The sequence below is a fragment of the Mercenaria mercenaria genome, chromosome 4, assembly GCF_021730395.1.
Source record: "Mercenaria mercenaria strain notata chromosome 4, MADL_Memer_1, whole genome shotgun sequence".
Classification (NCBI taxonomy): Eukaryota; Metazoa; Mollusca; class Bivalvia; order Venerida; family Veneridae; genus Mercenaria; species Mercenaria mercenaria.
This window is the reverse complement of record NC_069364.1, coordinates 32,261,810-32,279,771: the sequence shown is the minus strand read 5'-3', so window position 1 is coordinate 32,279,771 and position 17,962 is coordinate 32,261,810. Positions and strand designations below refer to the sequence as shown.

The following is a 17,962-nucleotide window of genomic DNA, read 5'->3' as shown; positions in this document are numbered from 1 at the left end:
CCGCCCCCTAATTTTAGAGTTATGGCTCCTGCAATAGTCAAAAATGCACATTTTCACCTTGTGACACCCCTAGCTCAAAAAGTATTTGATATAGATTCATGAAACCTTGCATGAGTCTTAATCATGATATGAACTTGCGCACCTCCTATTTTTCATCTGGGTCCGCCCCCTATTTCTAGAGTTATAGCCCCTGAAATAGTCAAAAATGCACATTTTTACCTTGTGACACGTCTACCTCAAAAAGCATTTAATATAAATTGATGAAACCTTGCATGAGTCTTTATCATGATATGAACTTGCGCACCTCCTATTTTTCGTCTGGCTCCGCCTCCCATTTTTAGAGTTATGGCCCCTGAAATAGTCAAAAATGCACATTTTCACCTTGTGACACGCATAGCTCAAAAAGTATTTGATATAGATTCATGAAACCTTGCATGAGTCTTAATCATGATATGAACTTGTGCACCTCCTATTTTTCATCTTGATCCGCCCCCTATTTCTAGAGTTAGGCCCCTAAAATAGTCAAAAATGCACGTTTTCACCTCTTGACACGCCTAGCTCAAAAAGTATTTGATATAAATTGATGAAACCTTGCATGAGTCTTTATCATGATATGAACTTGCACACCTCCTATTTTTCATTTGGGTCCGCCCCCTATTTCCAGAGTTATGGCCCCTGAAATAGTCAAAAAATGCACATTTTCACCTGATTATGTGCCTCACTCAAAAAGTATTAAATGTAAATTCATGAAACCTTGCTTGAGTCTTTATCATAATGTGACCTTGCACACTTGGCATTCTTCTTGAGAATTTTAGCATTTATTACAGTTATGGACCTTGAAATAGCCAAAATAGTGGATTTTTTGTTTGTGATGCTCATACCTCAAAAAGTATATGGTATAGAATAATGAATCCATTTCATAATTTTTTTTGAGGCTATACCCCATTAAGACTGCCAACATTTGAATGATTTCCCCTTATTTGTGACAACTGTACCAGTGGGGGGCACACCCTGTGTCCTACAGACACATTCTAGTTTGACTTGGAAATGATCCAGTTTTCGTACAAGTCAATGTTTTGTCAAAACTATTTGACATGTGGCTTTGAAACTTTGAACACTTGTTTATCATTATGATCTCTATCTGTAGGCAAGAGTACATAACTCTGTTCAACTATTTTGGCTGAATTTTTGGACTTAGAAATCAGTTAAATTTTTCATACCAGTGCATATTTTGCTAACCGGTTTGTCATATGGCTTTGAAACTTTGACCACTTGTTTACTGTCATAGCCTACATAACTAGGACAAGGACTTTAGCTAAGTTATGGCCCGTTTTAGCTCGACTTTTTGTAGAAAAAGTAGAGATATTGCACTTGCCGCGGCGTTGACCTCGCCGTTGGTTAAAGTTTTTGATAAAGTTAAATATCTTTGTTACTATCAAAGCTATTGACTTGAAACTTAAAACAGTTATTAACTATCAAAGTCTACACCAGGAGAAACAATCCCCATAACTCTGATCTGAATTTTACAGAGTTATGCCCCTTTTTAACTTAGAATATTTTGGTTAAAGTTTTTGAAAAAGTCAATTATCCCTGTCACTATCAAAGCTTTTGGCTTGAAACTTATAATAGTTTTTTACTATCAAAGTCTACACCAGGAGAAACAATCCCTATAACTCTAATTTGAATTTTGACAGTTATGCCCCTTCTTAACGTAGAATTTTTGTGTTAAGTTTCATAAAGTTATTACTGGCAAAGCTTTAATTCAGGTTCAAGCACTGAGAGAAGTAGAATGTGCTGTCTTATGGACAGCTCTTGTTTGACATAGAAATTAGTTAAGTGTCACATACCATTCCATATTTTGTCTAAATTGTTTGATACATGGCTCTGAAACTTTGAACACTTGCTTTCAATCACGGTCACACATTGCCATATAGTGCAAGACTTATCCAAATCCACAAATACAGGTACATTGACATCAGTCAATTATTGCTTGTATTTTTATTTAGTGAATGCTTGTATTTTCAGTCAGTTATTGCTTGAATTTTCAGTCAGTTGTTGCTTGAAATTTCAGTTATTGCTTGTATTTTCAGTCAGTTATTATTCCTTGAATATTCAGTCAGTTATTGCTTGTATTTTCAGTCAGTGATTGCTTGAATTTTCAGTCAGTTATTGCTTGAATTTTCAGTCAGTGATTGCCTGAATTTTTAGTCTGTGATTGCCTGAATTTTCAGTCAGTGATTGGTTGAATTTTTTGCCAGTTATTGCTTGAATTTTCAGACAGTGATTGCTTGTATTTTCAGTCAGTGATTGCTTGAATTTTCAGTCAGTGATTGCTTGTATTTTCAGTCAGTTATTGCTTGAATTTTCAGTCAGTAATTGCTTGAATTTTCAGTCAGTGATTGCTTAAATTTTCAGTCAGTTATTGCTTGTATTTTCAGTCAGTGATAGCTTGTATTTTCAGTCAGTTATTGCTTGAATTTTCAGTCAGTTGTTGCTTGAAATTTCAGTTATTGCTTGTATTTTCAGTCAGTGATTGCTTGAATTTTTAGTCAGTGATTGCTTGAATTTTCAGTCAGTTATTGCTTGAATTTTCAGTCAGTGATTGCTTGTATTTTCAGTCAGTGATAGCTTGTATTTTCAGTCAGTGATTGCTTGAATTTTCAGTCAGTTATTGCTTGTATTTTCAGTCAGTGATTGCTTGTATTTTCAGTCAGTGATTGCTTGTATTTTCAGCCAGTGATTGCTTGAATTTTCAATCAGTGATTGCTTGAATTTTCAGTCAGTTATTGCTTGAATTTTCAGTCAGTGATTGCTTGTATTAGTCGGTGATTGCTTGTATTTTCAGTCAGTGTTAGAAGACAGTTCACGACTGGACTGTATAGATTTGTCTGCAGAAAGAAAACCCACTAGAGTTTCCAGTGTAAATGTGAAGGGTGTACTAACCCCTGATCTACTTCTGTTTCAGGTAGGACCTAGTTAGGTGTTACAGATATGTAATTTAAAAGTGTCCATCCATATGAAGTGCAAAACAAATTCACAGGATCTTAAATTGTACCCTTTACTATTTTATAAATGACAAAATTTGGCCATGCAGAGATTTTGGATGACCTGAAAAAATTCCCTGAATGACCCATATTTAGGACAAGAAATGGGGGTTAAATTGTAGATATTTTTGGGAGAGTAAAGGCTCTATATGGCTATATTTTGTCATTTACCTTTTGTGACAGATTAATTTTGTGCTTTTAGTGGAATTTCATTGTTTTATTGCATTCAGTAGGGCCAGTTTCTGCTAAATCACAGTACTTGTTTTCAAACACACAAATATCTCACAGTAAAATATATTGAAAGAGAGACTAGAATAAACATTTATGTTTTTGAAAAAAAAATGGCAACAATAATTCTCAATCAATATGATCTACTGTGTTACAAACAGTGATTGGATTTTATGTTTTCAGGCCAACTTGAACCAGGTATTGGTAGGAAGTAATGTACAGACGTTGATTCAGGTCTACTTGTTTGATAGAAAACAGTTCACCAAAACATGTGAAATAGTAAGTTTACAACATTCAGACATATTGCATCAACTGAAGATAAAACACAGAATTTTATATAAAACAAAACACCACAATCCAAAGGCTTGAGTGTGATTTGTTACAATATTGTCACATGACCAAATAATATCTTACGATTCCTATCAAAGTGAGGAAAACGTATCGTTGTAACATTCAAAATATATTCAACTTGGGAGGTTGATATTTCAAAATGAGAATAATTCAGGTTAGTCTTACTGGAAAAATTTAGAATAATTTCTACTGCTATGTTTATTAACCAGGTTTTCAACGAAAACCTGAGTTATTAGATTGGGGTAGATGTCGGTCGGGCGAGTTGGCGGTGGCGGCGGCAGCGGCGGCGGTGTCAAACTGGTGTTTCCGGTCAATAACTTTTGTTTCGGTAAAGATATTTGAATAAAACTTGGTATGTATGTAGCTTATATCAAGACAAAGGCTGGGATTGATTTTGGGGTTTCTGGGGTCAAGGTCAAGGTCACTGTTACTTAAAATAGAAAAAGGGTTTCCGGTCAATAACTTAACTTAGGAATGAGCTATCATGATGAAACTTGGTGTATAGAAAACTTATATAAAGTTGTAGCTTGGGATGATTTTGGGGTTTCTGGGATCAAGGTCAAGGTCATTGTTACTAAAAATAGGGTTAGGGTTAGGTTAGGGTTAGGGTTAGCATATCTTCTACATGCATGGAGGGATTTTGATGAAAGTTGGCACAATTGTTCACCATCATGAGACGGAGTGTCATGCACAAGAACCAGGTCCCTAGGTCTAAGGTCAAGGTCACACTTAGAGGTCAAAGGATACAAGAATGAAAACTTTGTCCGGAGCATATCTTCTTCATGCATAGATGGATTTTGATGTAACTTGGCACAATTATACACCATCATGAGATGAAGTGTCTTGCGCAGTTCCCTTAAGAATTACTTCCCTTTGTTGTTACTATAAATAGCTTATATTGTAACTTTTTCATTACTAGACGTAGGGAAAAAACGAAACCATTTTTCTTTAGTACAACATGCATGTTACATCCAATTTTGAGGTGTATTTTGACCAATCACTACCTGGTAAGGATTTCTGTGTGGAATTACAATTTTTTTTTTTGTATTTTTTTTTTTTTTTTTTTTTAAGATTAACTTCCCTTAGTTGTTACTATAAATAACTTATATTGTAACTTTTTTATAATTGACCATAGGGAAAAACCAAGACCACTTTTCTGTGGTACAACATAGTTGTTACTTTCTAATTTTAGGTGTATTTTAATGTATCTCTACCTGGTAAGGAGTTTTTTTGTTGACTTAGAAAAACAAAAGAATTACAATGATTACTAAACAACCACAAAATTTCTGCAAATACAGGTGCTAAGTAAAGAATTTTGCTGTGACGGGCGTATATTGTGACATTCTGGCACTCTTGTTTATTCTTATGAAAATTGTTGAAAACCTGGTTTCGTGGCATTGCTGAGTTTCTTGTTCAAATTGTAAAAATCATTAAATTTTAAAAATTTGTAGACACTAGATAAAGAAGAAAGACCAAAAGGACTTGCAGGTTTACCAAAGTCTTGTTGTCACGATGACCAAGATGGTGTGCTGATTGTATCTGGTAAAAGGGGCCCTGCTGATGTAGCATTTCCATCATCATCATCTACAGTAACTATGAAATCTGTACTGAAGTTCTTCAACCTTAAACATGGTGAGATGTTTGTTTCTTCATATAATAAACTTAAATAAACAAAGCCTTTGCATTCTTTATTTACTGATTTACCATAGTTTAGAGTTTAGTAGGAACTGAACCATGAGTGCATTATTCCTAGTGGTTAACTATGAAAGCATCTGAATGATGAACCATGGTAAATAAGATAAATCACAGGATAGCTTTGTTTCTTTTCATTCTAACATACTCGTTGAAATATTAAAAATGATAATGAACTTCATTCATCTGAACAGTAAGAACCATACATCAGGCAGCAATTTGGTGTCATACATCAGGCAGCAATTTGGTGTCATAATGTTCCTCCACTAGTCCACACTCAAGCCGTTGTTTATCACAGAATATACAATGCTTGCCTTCCTTCTATGTTTAACTGACAGACAACTTGGACTATCTTATAATAAAGAATAGAGTTTAATGGATGATACACAGTTTTCCTCATACAGATAGATGGCTGGTCATTGTACCCACCAACAAGAAAGTTGTAAGTGGGGTATACTGGTTTCAGGTTGTCTGTCTGTCTGTCTGTCTGTTCATCTGTCTGTCTGTCCGTAGACACAATCTTGTGCGCACCATCTCATCCCCTTGACACAATTTAATGAAACTTCACACAAGTGATCAGTAACAACAGTTATTGTGCATGGGGCATGTTAGGTTCTTTCAGAAAAAAAAATTGCAGAGTTATGGGACTTTGTTTTTTGTTACTATACTATATACATAGACACAGTCTTGTGTGCACCATCTCTCCTCATCCCCTTGACACAGTTTAATGAAACTTCACACAAGTGATCAGTAACAACAGTAGTTGTGCATGGGGCATGTTAGGTTCTTTCAGAAAGAAAAGATTGCAGAGTTAGGGGACTTTGTTTTTTGTTACTATGCTATATACATAGACACAATCTTGTGCGCACCATCTCTCCTCATCCCCTTGACACAATTTAATGAAACTTCACACAAGTGATCAGTAACAAAGCAACAACAGTAGTTGTGCATGGGGCAAGTTAGGTTCTTTCAACAACAAAAATTGCAGAGTTATGGGACTTTGTTTCTTGTTAACATACTATGTACATACAGTCTGCATATGCAGTCTTGTGCGCACCTAATCTTCCGAACCCTTGCACACAATTTAATGAAACTTCACACAAGTGATCAGTACCAACCCTAGTTGTGCATGGTGCATTTTACGTTCTTTTAGATAAATATTCTGCATAGTTATGGGACTTTATTTTTTGTTACTATACTGTATACATACAGTCTATATACATACAGTCCACATAATTATGCAATCTTGTGTGCGTCAAATTGCAATGTAATGTGTCAGTGCATGCGGGGGTACATTCATCACCTTAAGTGATAGCTCTAGTTTGACCAGATAATGTCTGACTGATAACTTTAGAATGATTTGACCTAAAGCAGTCATGCCTTTTAGGATGATGTTTGTATGGTGAATAGATGAATCAGTTAGTATATGGGGTCAATGGTCAAGGTAATAATGATCTGAAAATAGTAGTGGATCATCCAATTGGCCTTTAGCAATGTAACATATGATTGTTAGCGGATAATTATGTCTCCCACCACACAGTGGTGTGGGAGACATATTGGTTTACTCCAGTCTGTGTGTCCGTCTGTCACAAAGCTTGTCCGCACTCTAAGTCGAACATTTCTCATCCGATCTTCATCAAACTTAAACAAAATGTGTTTGACCATAAGACCTCGGCCAACTTTGATAACTAGCCAAATCCACCCAGGCACTTTTGAATTATGGCCCTTGAATTACTGGTTGAGTCCACTCGTCCAAGCCGTCTAACTGGGTCCATTCATCTTAGCCATCTACAGAAACTAGACATTTTTCAAAGGGGCAGTTGTGGGAGACATGCGCTTTTCTCAAAAGCATCTCTAGTTTCTATTGATATAAGTGTTAACAAGTCAAAGGTTATGGCCACATTTACCATTTGCCAGAAAATAACTTCCGATTAGTATTTGGTTATTGCTTACATCTACAGACATACTTTGTAGACTGCTGGTAAATAGATGATCCCTCTTGCTTTTTAGGTCTAGATATCATAGTTGCACTGATGCACTGATTATCAGTTTTGAAATACAACAAGATGAGACATCCTATGTAAATAGGCCAACAATACTACAGGTATTGCCAAGAAACTAATACCAAGTTCAGAGTAGGTGACCTTGACCTTTGCCCTAGTCTGGATACTCTACAGAACTACTTGGACTGTGCTTGTCAGCAGATAAATTGATCATTACTATGACAGATTTTAATGATATATATCAGTACAGTTGTGAAATCTATAAGTTATTGCCAAGTCTTGCACATGTATTATTTCAGGTCGCCATGAGAAGGCACCACTAACACATACCCAGAGTGTTCCATCCATTCCAGTTTCTGTATCTGCAAATGGTAACCAGAACAACAAAGACTTTGACAGCATCTATGACAGTGTGATCAATTTTGATACCAACCTCAAAAATAGTACTTCATATATTAGAGTGGCAGACAACAAAGAAAATAACAATACAAGTAAAAGGGCATCTAAGGAAAGAAGTGACTCTTTTAAAGCAGAAAGCGTTCTTTCTGAAGTTCAGAAGGCAAATGGTTGCCATGGTGACAGTAAACATGTCAACGGTAATACAGAAATTGAAAACAAGGCTCCGGTACCTCCCAAAAGGCCAGTTCGGAAAAAGAGATCTATGCGGCAGAACAGAGAAGACTTGTCACGGCAGTCTTCTGGTTCAAGTCAGGGTAAAACAGAAGCTACAACTAAAATGCCCATGGAATACCTTTCAGATTCCCCAGAAATGTCACCAAGAGACCATGTTCATTATGCTGAAAGTAATAGTTCTTCTGAAAAATCTCCAGACCTAAATATGAAGAATGTTGAAAACGAAACATCAGCAAAACATGTGACTTGTGAAAATGAGTGCAAAGAGCAGTCTAAAATTTTACCTGAAAGTGAAATACAGGTGGAATCTGTTATGTTTAAATCTGTTTCAAAAGTTAGTGAACACTCTGCACCTCCAAATGAAGAGCTTTCAAGGGAGATAAGCTCATTGAAAATTGGAATACAAAATGATGTACATCAAGGAAGTGTTAAAATTACTGAGGTGGGAGGGGATGAAAAAATCTCAGAGTTGGAACTTGAAGTGGAAAAAACTGATTTTGATTCACATAAAAGAAATTTTGGACAGGTGAACTTTCAAAAACTGTGTCAAGAAGAAACAGAAAATGAGAAAGTCATGGAGAATTATTTAGAAGAAAAACTGAAATCAAAATCTGTGGCAAGTAATGCTGTTACTGAAACAGTGGGGGCACAGAAATTGAGCATATCAACGGAGTCGTTAGATGACATTGACAAACTCCTGAAGGAGCAGGTATAGATCTTTGTTGCCAGTTTGTATTGATATATCAAGGTAAAAGTAAGCACTTCGTGTGAAAGCAAAAACTTAATATGTTGCTATTAACATATTTACATATTTTACCAAACATTTTATCAAAATGTTTTCTGTGAAATTGTTTAATTTTGTGGGGATTTGGCTGAAAGGGCTATTTCAAGGTGAAATGAATTTGAGGATTTCATTATTTAAAGGTAAAATGAACAGGAGTTTGATTTGTTCAACATATAGATATTAAGGATTGATGTAGTCAAGATATCCACGAAAATCAGTCCCCCCATGAATATCATTAGTGTCACAGTGTGACACAAAATCTCATTTTGAAAAGAGTTGTATACATGTATATTAATGTGTTGGTTTCATTTTTATTTGGTTAAATGATGTTAAATTTTGTTTCAGAATGAGAAGATTACCAAACTACAGGAACAGATGAATGCATTAAGCAGGTATGTAAGAAATCTGCACCTTAACCCTTATCATGCTGGCCACTATTGATTATGCCTTTGCGACCAGTGTAGATCATGATCAGCCTACACATCTGTGCGGTCTGATCATGATCTGCACTGTTCGCCATTCGGTCAGTATTTTTGGTAAGCACCCCTTTTAACAGTTAATAGTACTTTCCAGATTGAAAGATGGACAAGTTCATTATAGAAATTTAGCAGGGTAAGGGTTAATGGCAGATACAAGCCAAATATCAAACCAGAATATTTAACTTCTGATTACGAGAGAAACTTTTTTTTAGCTTGATTTGAAGAAATGGGATGGTATTGTACTCTACATGGGATTGCCGTAGGTGTTGCTGTCTGGCACCATTCTAAATTTCACTAGATCTTCTTACTATTGCCACTGTTATCATCAAATTTCAAAATAAGGATTGATTCTGGTTTGGGCAGACATCTTTTGGTTTCTGGTAAGGTACCCAAAATATGAAGGTCAGATCTTGTGACAGTGTTGGTTAAAGTCTTATGACATGGTTCTCAATTTCATTGTATCTTCTTAACTAATTACACCTTACATGGGGACTTGTCTTACTGAGAGCTTTTCATTTAGTAACACCCGAAGGTCAAGGTCATTGGGGATTACTTTTACATCCACACCAACATTTACAAGTTTTTTTTGTTATTTTTCCTCCACGTTCTTATGTTACTTGATAAAAAATAAGTATGCCTATTTAGTAATGAATTAAACCAGTTTGGTGAAACGAAACATTTACTGAAAACAGTTTCTAATTATGTCTCTGATTGTAACTCAATGTACATGTACATTACAGACGTGTGGATGAGTCTTCTTGTGTGCTGCCTACGAGATACCAGTCCATTAATAAACCAGGTTAGTGGTAGGACAGTAGATAACTTGTACATGATATTAATTCTTGTTTATTGACTTAATAAAATCTCATACTGCTATTCACCCATGTAATGTTGTGCAGTGAGTTAAAAGATTTGCTAATAGTACTGCAATCAGAACATGTTTGTAGTTTCTAGTTATGTGATGATACAATCAGTACATGAAAATGCAGGCGTTATATTTGAGAAATACTTCCAGTAACTGATCAATACATTCTATTTGGGATATTGGCTACAAGAATTATCTGTTATTACTTTGTCCATGACCAGAACAGATATCTCTTAGTACTGTTTCTTAAAAAAAAAACTGTAAAAAAACACATTTCAGTACCATGGATTAGCTGGAACTGCAAATATCTGTATGAGGAAGTAACTAGTCACAGATTCTGATTTTGTAAATCACTGTAAAATATGTAAATGTTGGGTAAATCACTGTAAAATATGTAAATGTTGGGTAAATCACTGTAAAATATATAAATGTGTAGGGAAAATCACTGTATAATATGACAGTGGTAAATTATTGTGAAAATATGCAAATGTTTGGGTAATTCAGTTTAAATATGTAAATGTGTTTATTTCAGATACAGTTCAGATATGTTTCTGGTGCAAGGATGGTTTCAAAATAGAGAAAAAATTCTTGTTAGATAATGGGAGACTTCAGTTGGAACAGATAAAGCAGTCATTTAGTCTGGAAACTGTTGAAATGCACATAGGTAAGATAATCAATGTTTTTGGTTTCCACACATAATTAAGTATGTTCTGTTTTACTCCTTTTTTATACCCCCGAAGGGACATATTATGTTATGACATCAGTGTCTGTCCATCTGTCTGTCCATCTTTTAGCAATTTCATGTCCACTCTGTAACTCTTAAACCCCTTGAAGGATTTCGAAGAAACTTGACACAAATGTTCACTACATCGAGGCAACATGCAGAGCACATGTTATGGGTGGCTAGCTTCAAGGTCAAGGTCACAGGAGTTAGAGGTCTTATGACTTTGTTTTGTGTCCGCTCTGTAACTCTTGAACTGCTTATAGGATTTTTAAGAAACTTGGCACAAATGTTCACCGTATTAAGACAACATACAGAGCACATGATTCGGATGACTCGCCACACTTACGGGTTAAAGGTAATATCTTAGGGCGTATATTGCTCCGCATTGCGGTGCTTTTGTTGCCGTATGTGTTTAATATGATTTATGTCTTTGAATGTTTTGTTTATATAAATCTTAAATATCCTAATCAGTCATCTATTGAAAGCAGGTTCTTGTGGTACTGATATGTGTGATATTTGAATATTGCAAGGTAGTTCTACCAATTTGGATCCAAATATTCAACATTTAACCATGATTTTACAAAACTTCAAGTTTGATATATTTGACCTTGATTAAAGTGAACCGCACATTTCAAGCTTAAGTTTAAGACATTATTCTGAATTATTAAACATGTCAGATGTTTTTATGACCCTAAAGGTGGGCGTATTCAAATCACACTGTCCGTCCGTGAGTCCGTGCATGTGTGCATCCGGTAAATTCTTGCCCGGGCTGTAACTCTTCCATCCATAAAGGGATTTTGAAATAACATGGCATAAATGTTCACCATAATGAGACGATGTTGTCATGTGCAAGACCCAGACCCCTAGCCCCAAGGTCAAGGTCACACTTAGGGGTCAAGGGTTAACATGGTCTGTTTCGTGTCTGGTCCATAACTCTGCCATTCATCAAGGGATTTTGAAATTACTTGGCATAAATATTTCTCATAATGAGATGACGAGTCATGAGCAAGACCCAGACCCCTAGCTCTAAGGTCAAGGTCACACCTAGAGGTTAAAGGTTAACATGGTCTGTTTATTGTCCGTTTCATTACTCAGCCATTGATGAAGGGATTTTGAAATTACTTGGCATAAATGTTCCCTATAATGAGATGAGGTGTCCTGCACAAGACCCAGACCCCTAACTCCAAGGTCAAGGACACACTTAGAAGTCAAAGGTGTTTCTTGTCTGGTCCATATAAACTCTGCCATTTATCTAGGGATTTGAAAATAATTTGACACAAATGTTAACCATATTGAGAAGGTTTGTCACGCTTATGACCCGGGCCTCTTAGGTCAAGGTCAAGGTCACGAAATGATGAGTGATTTTTTTGAGCATACAACTGTAGCATTCTTGGGGCAGGCTTCGGGGCATTTGTCACCAATAGTGACAGCTCTTGTTTTAACTTTAGAGAGAAAGATATTAACACTGCCATTGTAATAAATTTGATCAAAGGTTTTCATTTCTTTACACCGAATCCAGGCTTTATAATACGTTTTCTGTATGAACAACGTTACGCCATCACTTCCGGTTTGTCAGATGTGCAGAACTACCTTAACCTTGGTAATAGAGAGATATCTTATTACCTATATTTACTGCAGTCTCTGTTTAGACTGTTGACCAGTGCTCTTGCTCAAGTAACTGCTGTCAAATTCTCCATATTGAATTATGTTTCAAACCCACAACCTTTGGCTTAACACTTCGACACTTACCCCTTCACCTCTGCAGTCAGTATTAGAATAGAATATACAGTTTTTGTCCAGATAATGAGCCTCTACTCATAGTCTGAATATATCACTATAATTATATGTTTGAATAGGATACCCAGTTTATTCATTGCTTTTCTAGATGACGAGGCATGTGTAGTTGGATGCAACATAGATGGATACATTCCTGTCAGATTTGAGCCCAGCTCTACCATCACCATAAGTGGAAAGCCTGCACTAACATGACAAAACTCTGTACATGACAAAATTCCAGTAGTTGGAGAACCATCAGGAACACACACTCCTCCACTGGAGAGCCTGCTATCACACAAAAGAAACCCCACTAAAAAGAGTTTGCTTGTACATGGCTAAAATCACATTTGAAATCAACTCTTCCTTAAAGTATATTTGGTTTCCTGTTGTGTAAACTCTGACATAATCCCAACAGTTGGAAAAGCAGCCATTTGAGGACTAGATACAGGAAGAATGTGTTCTGAACAAGGATAGCAACCTGAAATAGGAGTTATAGTGACAGATATCCCATTCTGATGGAAAACCTGATTTTCTCTTGCAAATTTTTACCTAAACAGGAGCAGACACTTACCCTGAAAATCAGACAGATGAAAACCAGCTTTTTATGACAAGATTTACATTTGGGGAGAATCTGTTGGGATGTGACAAAATTCTCATTAGATTGCGTGTTATGCTGAAAGTGTTAATGGAAATGCAGTTGTATTGGATTCATGTGTTTGAAAAGTCTGCGGATTTTAGTGGAGTAGTGCTAGCTCATTTTGATTGAATATCTGCTTCTAGTAGTATATTAAAGAGAGATTTAAGGGGTTTGCTTTGATGTGTGATAAATGCTGATTTCACTTCCAAAGATATAATTATGCATTTGTGTTGTGATCAACTATAGCTGTAGACATGTTTATTTAAATACTGAAATTTAAAAATTTAAAAGAATAGATTGTAACAACATAATTGAGCCGTGCCATGAGAAAACCAACATAGTGCATTTGCGACCAACTTGGATCAAGACCAGCCTGCGCATCCGCGCAGTGTGGTCAGGATCCATGCTGTTCACTTTCAAAGCCTATTGCAATTAGAGAAACCGTTAGCGAACAGCATGGATCCTGACCAAACTGCGCAGATGGGCAGGCTGGTCTGGATCCATGCTGGTCGCAAATGCACTATGTTGGTTTTCTCATGGTGTGGCTTATATATGTAAGAATTCATCAACTTTTAAGGACTTAGTGGTCATTGTCTTTAGTCCTGAAAAATCTTCACTACATGTTGATTATTTTAATTTCTTATATTTTTATGCCCCCAGCATCTACTGATGCGGGAGGCATATAGTGATTGTCCTGTCTGTCCGTACGAGGTTAACCAAATGGGACCATTTTGTCAAGCGTCAATACCCCTTGCTAGAATGACTTGATACTAATGCAGATGTAACGTGTGACCATTCCTCATCTTCAGACATTACCTGACCTCAGTTTGATCTTGACCTCATTTTGGACTTGGGTTGCTTTATATGGGCCATCTCTTGGTTAACCAAATAGGACCATTTCGTCTAGCATCAATACCCCTTACTAGAATGACTTTATACTATTGCAGATGTAATGTGTGACCATTCCTCATCTTCAGACATCACCTGACCTCAGTTTGACCTTGACCTTGACCTCATTTTGGACTTAGGTTGCTTTATATGGGCCATCTCTTGGTTAACCAAATGGGACCGTTTCGTCTAGCATCAATACCCCTTACAAGAATGAATTGATACTAATACAGATGTAAACTGTGACCATTCCTCATCTTCAAACATCACTTGACCTCAGTTTGACCTTAACCTTGGCCTTGTTTTGGACTTGGGTGCAAAATCTATCGACAAGGATGCCACTGGGGGCATCAAGCGTTTATTGAACGCAGCTCCTTGTTTATGATTTTTTTTTTGTTTTATTGAAAAAAAAAAAGATCATTTTATTCTTTAAATAAAATTTAATCTGTTTGAAAAGTCAAATTTTAACTATTTGGTAATATCACTTTTATTACTTTTATCCAAGAAATAGAGGATATTACACAAGTGTCTTTTCATACTGAATTTATTAAATGAGTTGAATAAAACAAAATGTGAGGCTCTGGAGAGCATTTTATCAATTTTATTCAATAAGCGTAATAAATTCTACGTGGAAAGACACAAATGAAATATTCCTTTTAATCACATGTAACCTTTTCCTGCTGAAACATCAAAATATCTTCTTTCTTTACCTATTATAGACTTAGTCAATTCAGCCAAGGTCTCCTACACTTGCGACTTGATATAAACGTAATACCTAAATTATGTAATGGCTTTATTTCACTTCCGAGACATCAAACATGTGATGAAAAAATGAATTATTTTTCCATGTATAGTCAAATCAGGCAGGTGACTGCTAAAGAAAAATTGAAATTAGATAAGTTAATTGACTGGCTGCTTTAGTGGTTGTTTAATACATGTGTTAGCTAAGTCAGGTTCTACTATACAGTATGAATGTAGCCTTTACATGCATACAGTCCAACCTGTGTAAAGCATACACCTCTGGGAAAACTAAAGTATCAGTCTTTTACAGAGGTAGTTGTTCTTCACAGGTTAATTTACTAAAACATTTGTCAAATGGGAAAAAATATTTGCCTTCTAAGGTGTTTGCTTTCTGAAGGCAACATTTACAGAGGTTCAACTTCAAATTTAAGTGTAAACTCAATTTCTCAAGTTTGTTGCAATGGAATTAATACTATGCAATCAACTGTTAGTGCAAAAAGCAGGGCATATCAACTTTAATTTACATCTGTGATGTTTTCTTTGAAGTTTTATCTCCATTTTGTTGATCAAGAGCGATAGATAACAAGCCTTAGGAACATTTTAACCCACCTTTTAATAAATTTATTTTATTGTCTGTAAATTTTTCAGTTAGTACAGCAGTTAGATCTTTTAAGATGTAAATTATGTTTGTTGTCATTTTAAAACAAGTTTGATGATGAAGTCTATTGAAAACTAAACTGTGGACTACAAGTAAATTTACATTTTTTGGAAGATATAGATCTAAACACCACAAGACTTGTTTAACTTAAAGGAACCTGCTTTCTGAGAAGAATGTGTCCATGGTACTGTTTTATGTAAGTACGTCATAGGTTCCACTATTTTAGTTACATTAAGTGAGGTTATTGCATTGTATGTATAGAACTACGTTTATGCAAGAATTATATAATATACAATTGTAAACAAGTTTACAATAGAGAAATACATATAAAATTTTATACAAGTCATTAAAATGCTCTACAGATAGTTTTTGCTTTTTCATTTTATTAGCATATCCATACAAGCTGTGTTATTGCAACAAGTCTCTCATTTCAGGAGGGTTTAATGCCACTGTAGTATTTCAGTTACATAATTTTGTTTTGTTTTGGGTTTAAGGCCGTTTTCCAGCAGTATTTCAGTTATGTAATGGTAACAGTGTTTCTGATCCTGTACCAGTACAAACCTCTTCTCCACAAGTAACTGCCAACTTTTTCACATTAATCAGCCATGTTTTTTGACGAAACGCAATAATTTGTACAATGTTCATAAAGGGTCACAAAGAAACAGTTGTGTAAAATTATTTTAAAATTGGGCCTGCTGTTTCTGACAAGAAGATTTTTAAAGTTTCCAATATATACATATATTATAGGGAAAAATGACCATGCCCCATGGCAGCCATGGTTTTTGAAAAATCTAACTAATTTTGAACAATTTTGGTGGAGGGCCACGCAAGGACCATTTGTGTCAAATTATTTTAAAATCAGGCCAGCACTTTCATACAAGAAGATTTTTAAAGATTCATCTATTTACAAATGGGGAAATATGACCACACCCCCTGGCAGCCATGTTTTTAGATGAATCGAAATAATTTGAACATCTTGGTAGAGGGTCACACAAGGCCTATTTGTGTGAAATTATTTTAAATCGGGTGAGCAGTTTCATAAAGTTTCCACTTATATACATATTGGGAAAAGTGACCCTGCCCCCTTATGCCCATGATTTTAGATGAATCTGAATAGTTTGAACAGTCTAGGTAGAAGGTTACATTAGAACCATTTATTTGAAATTATTTCAAAATTGGACTAGCGGTTTCGGAGATGTCGTTAAAAGATCGTTCTATTTTTAGCTCACCTGAGCCAAAGGCTCATGGTGAGTTTTTGTGACCACTCAATGTCTGTCGTGTTCGTCCGTCCGTCAACATTTTCTAAACAAATCTTTTTCTTGAAAACCACTCGACAGAATTACATCAAACTTCACAGGAATGATCCTTGGGTGGTCCCCTTTCAAAATTTTCCATGCAGAACTCTGGTTGCCATGGCCGAAAGGAAAAACTTTAAAAATCTTCTTGTCCAAAACCGCAAGGCGTAGAGCCTTGATATTTGGCATGTGACATCATCTAATGGTCCTCTATGAAGATTGTTCAAATTATGCCCCTGGGGTGAAAAGAGGCCCTGCCCCAGGGGTCCCAAGTTTTACATAGACATATAGGAATTTTTTTTAAAAAATCTTCTTGTCTAAAACCACAAGACCTATCCCTTTGATATTTGGTATGTAGCATTGCCTTGAGGTCCTCTAGCAAAATTGTTCAAATTATAACCCTGGGTGAAATGAGGCCCTGCCCTGGGGGGTCTCAAGTTTTACATAGACATATATAAGAAAAAACTTTAAAAATCGTCTTGCCTGAAACTGCAAGGCCTATGCTTTTGATATTTGGTATGTTGCATTGCCATGTGGTCCTCTGCCAAAATTGTTCAAATTATGCCCCTGGGGGCCCCAAATTTAACATAGACCTATATAGGGAAAAAAATCTTCTTGTCTGAAAGTTCAAGGCCTAGGCCTTTGATATTTTGTATGTAGCATTGCCTAGTGGATGTCTAACAAGATTGTTCAAATTATTCCCCTGAGGTGAAGAGGCCCTGCCCTGGGGGTCACTTGTAATATGAGTTATATAGGAATAAATACTTCAAAAATTATCAGATCATATTTCCAGACTGTTTAATTATAATTACCTGATGACCCCAAGTGATTAGGGGTCCTTTGACTGTGACCTTGACCTACTTTTTAGCTCAGGTGAGTTTTTCTGATTGCTCCATGTCCGGCGTCTGTCAACATTTAGCTTGTGTATGCGATAAAGGCTGTATTTTTCAGCTGATCTTCATGAAATTTGGTCAGAATGATTATCTTGATGAAATCTAGGCCGAGTTCGAAAATGGGTCATCTGGGGTGAAAAACTAGGTCATTACGTCAAATCAAAGAAAAACCTTGTGTATGCGATAGAGGCTGTATTTTTCAATTAACCTTCATGAATTTTGGTCAGAATGATGATTATCTTGATGAAGTCTAGGCCAAGTTCGAAAATGG

General features: G+C 35.9%; 1 protein-coding gene across 3 annotated transcripts in view; it reads left to right on the top strand.

Annotated features, from left to right (window-relative positions):
* Nucleotides 1–15,868, top strand: part of LOC123552802 (uncharacterized) — a 62,811-nt gene extending 46,943 nt beyond the window's left edge. For all 3 annotated transcript variants that reach the window (XM_053540891.1, XM_053540890.1, XM_053540892.1), the window contains 8 exons: nt 2,846–2,965; nt 3,456–3,551; nt 5,075–5,255; nt 7,618–8,660; nt 9,081–9,127; nt 9,955–10,013; nt 10,612–10,743; nt 12,689–15,868. In XM_053540891.1, the coding sequence (XP_053396866.1) occupies nt 2,846–2,965; nt 3,456–3,551; nt 5,075–5,255; nt 7,618–8,660; nt 9,081–9,127; nt 9,955–10,013; nt 10,612–10,743; nt 12,689–12,792 (1,782 nt within the window). In that variant the 3' untranslated portion in view covers nt 12,793–15,868. The remainder of the gene's footprint in view (nt 1–2,845; nt 2,966–3,455; nt 3,552–5,074; nt 5,256–7,617; nt 8,661–9,080; nt 9,128–9,954; nt 10,014–10,611; nt 10,744–12,688) is intronic.
* Nucleotides 15,869–17,962: the final 2,094 nt, after the last annotated feature.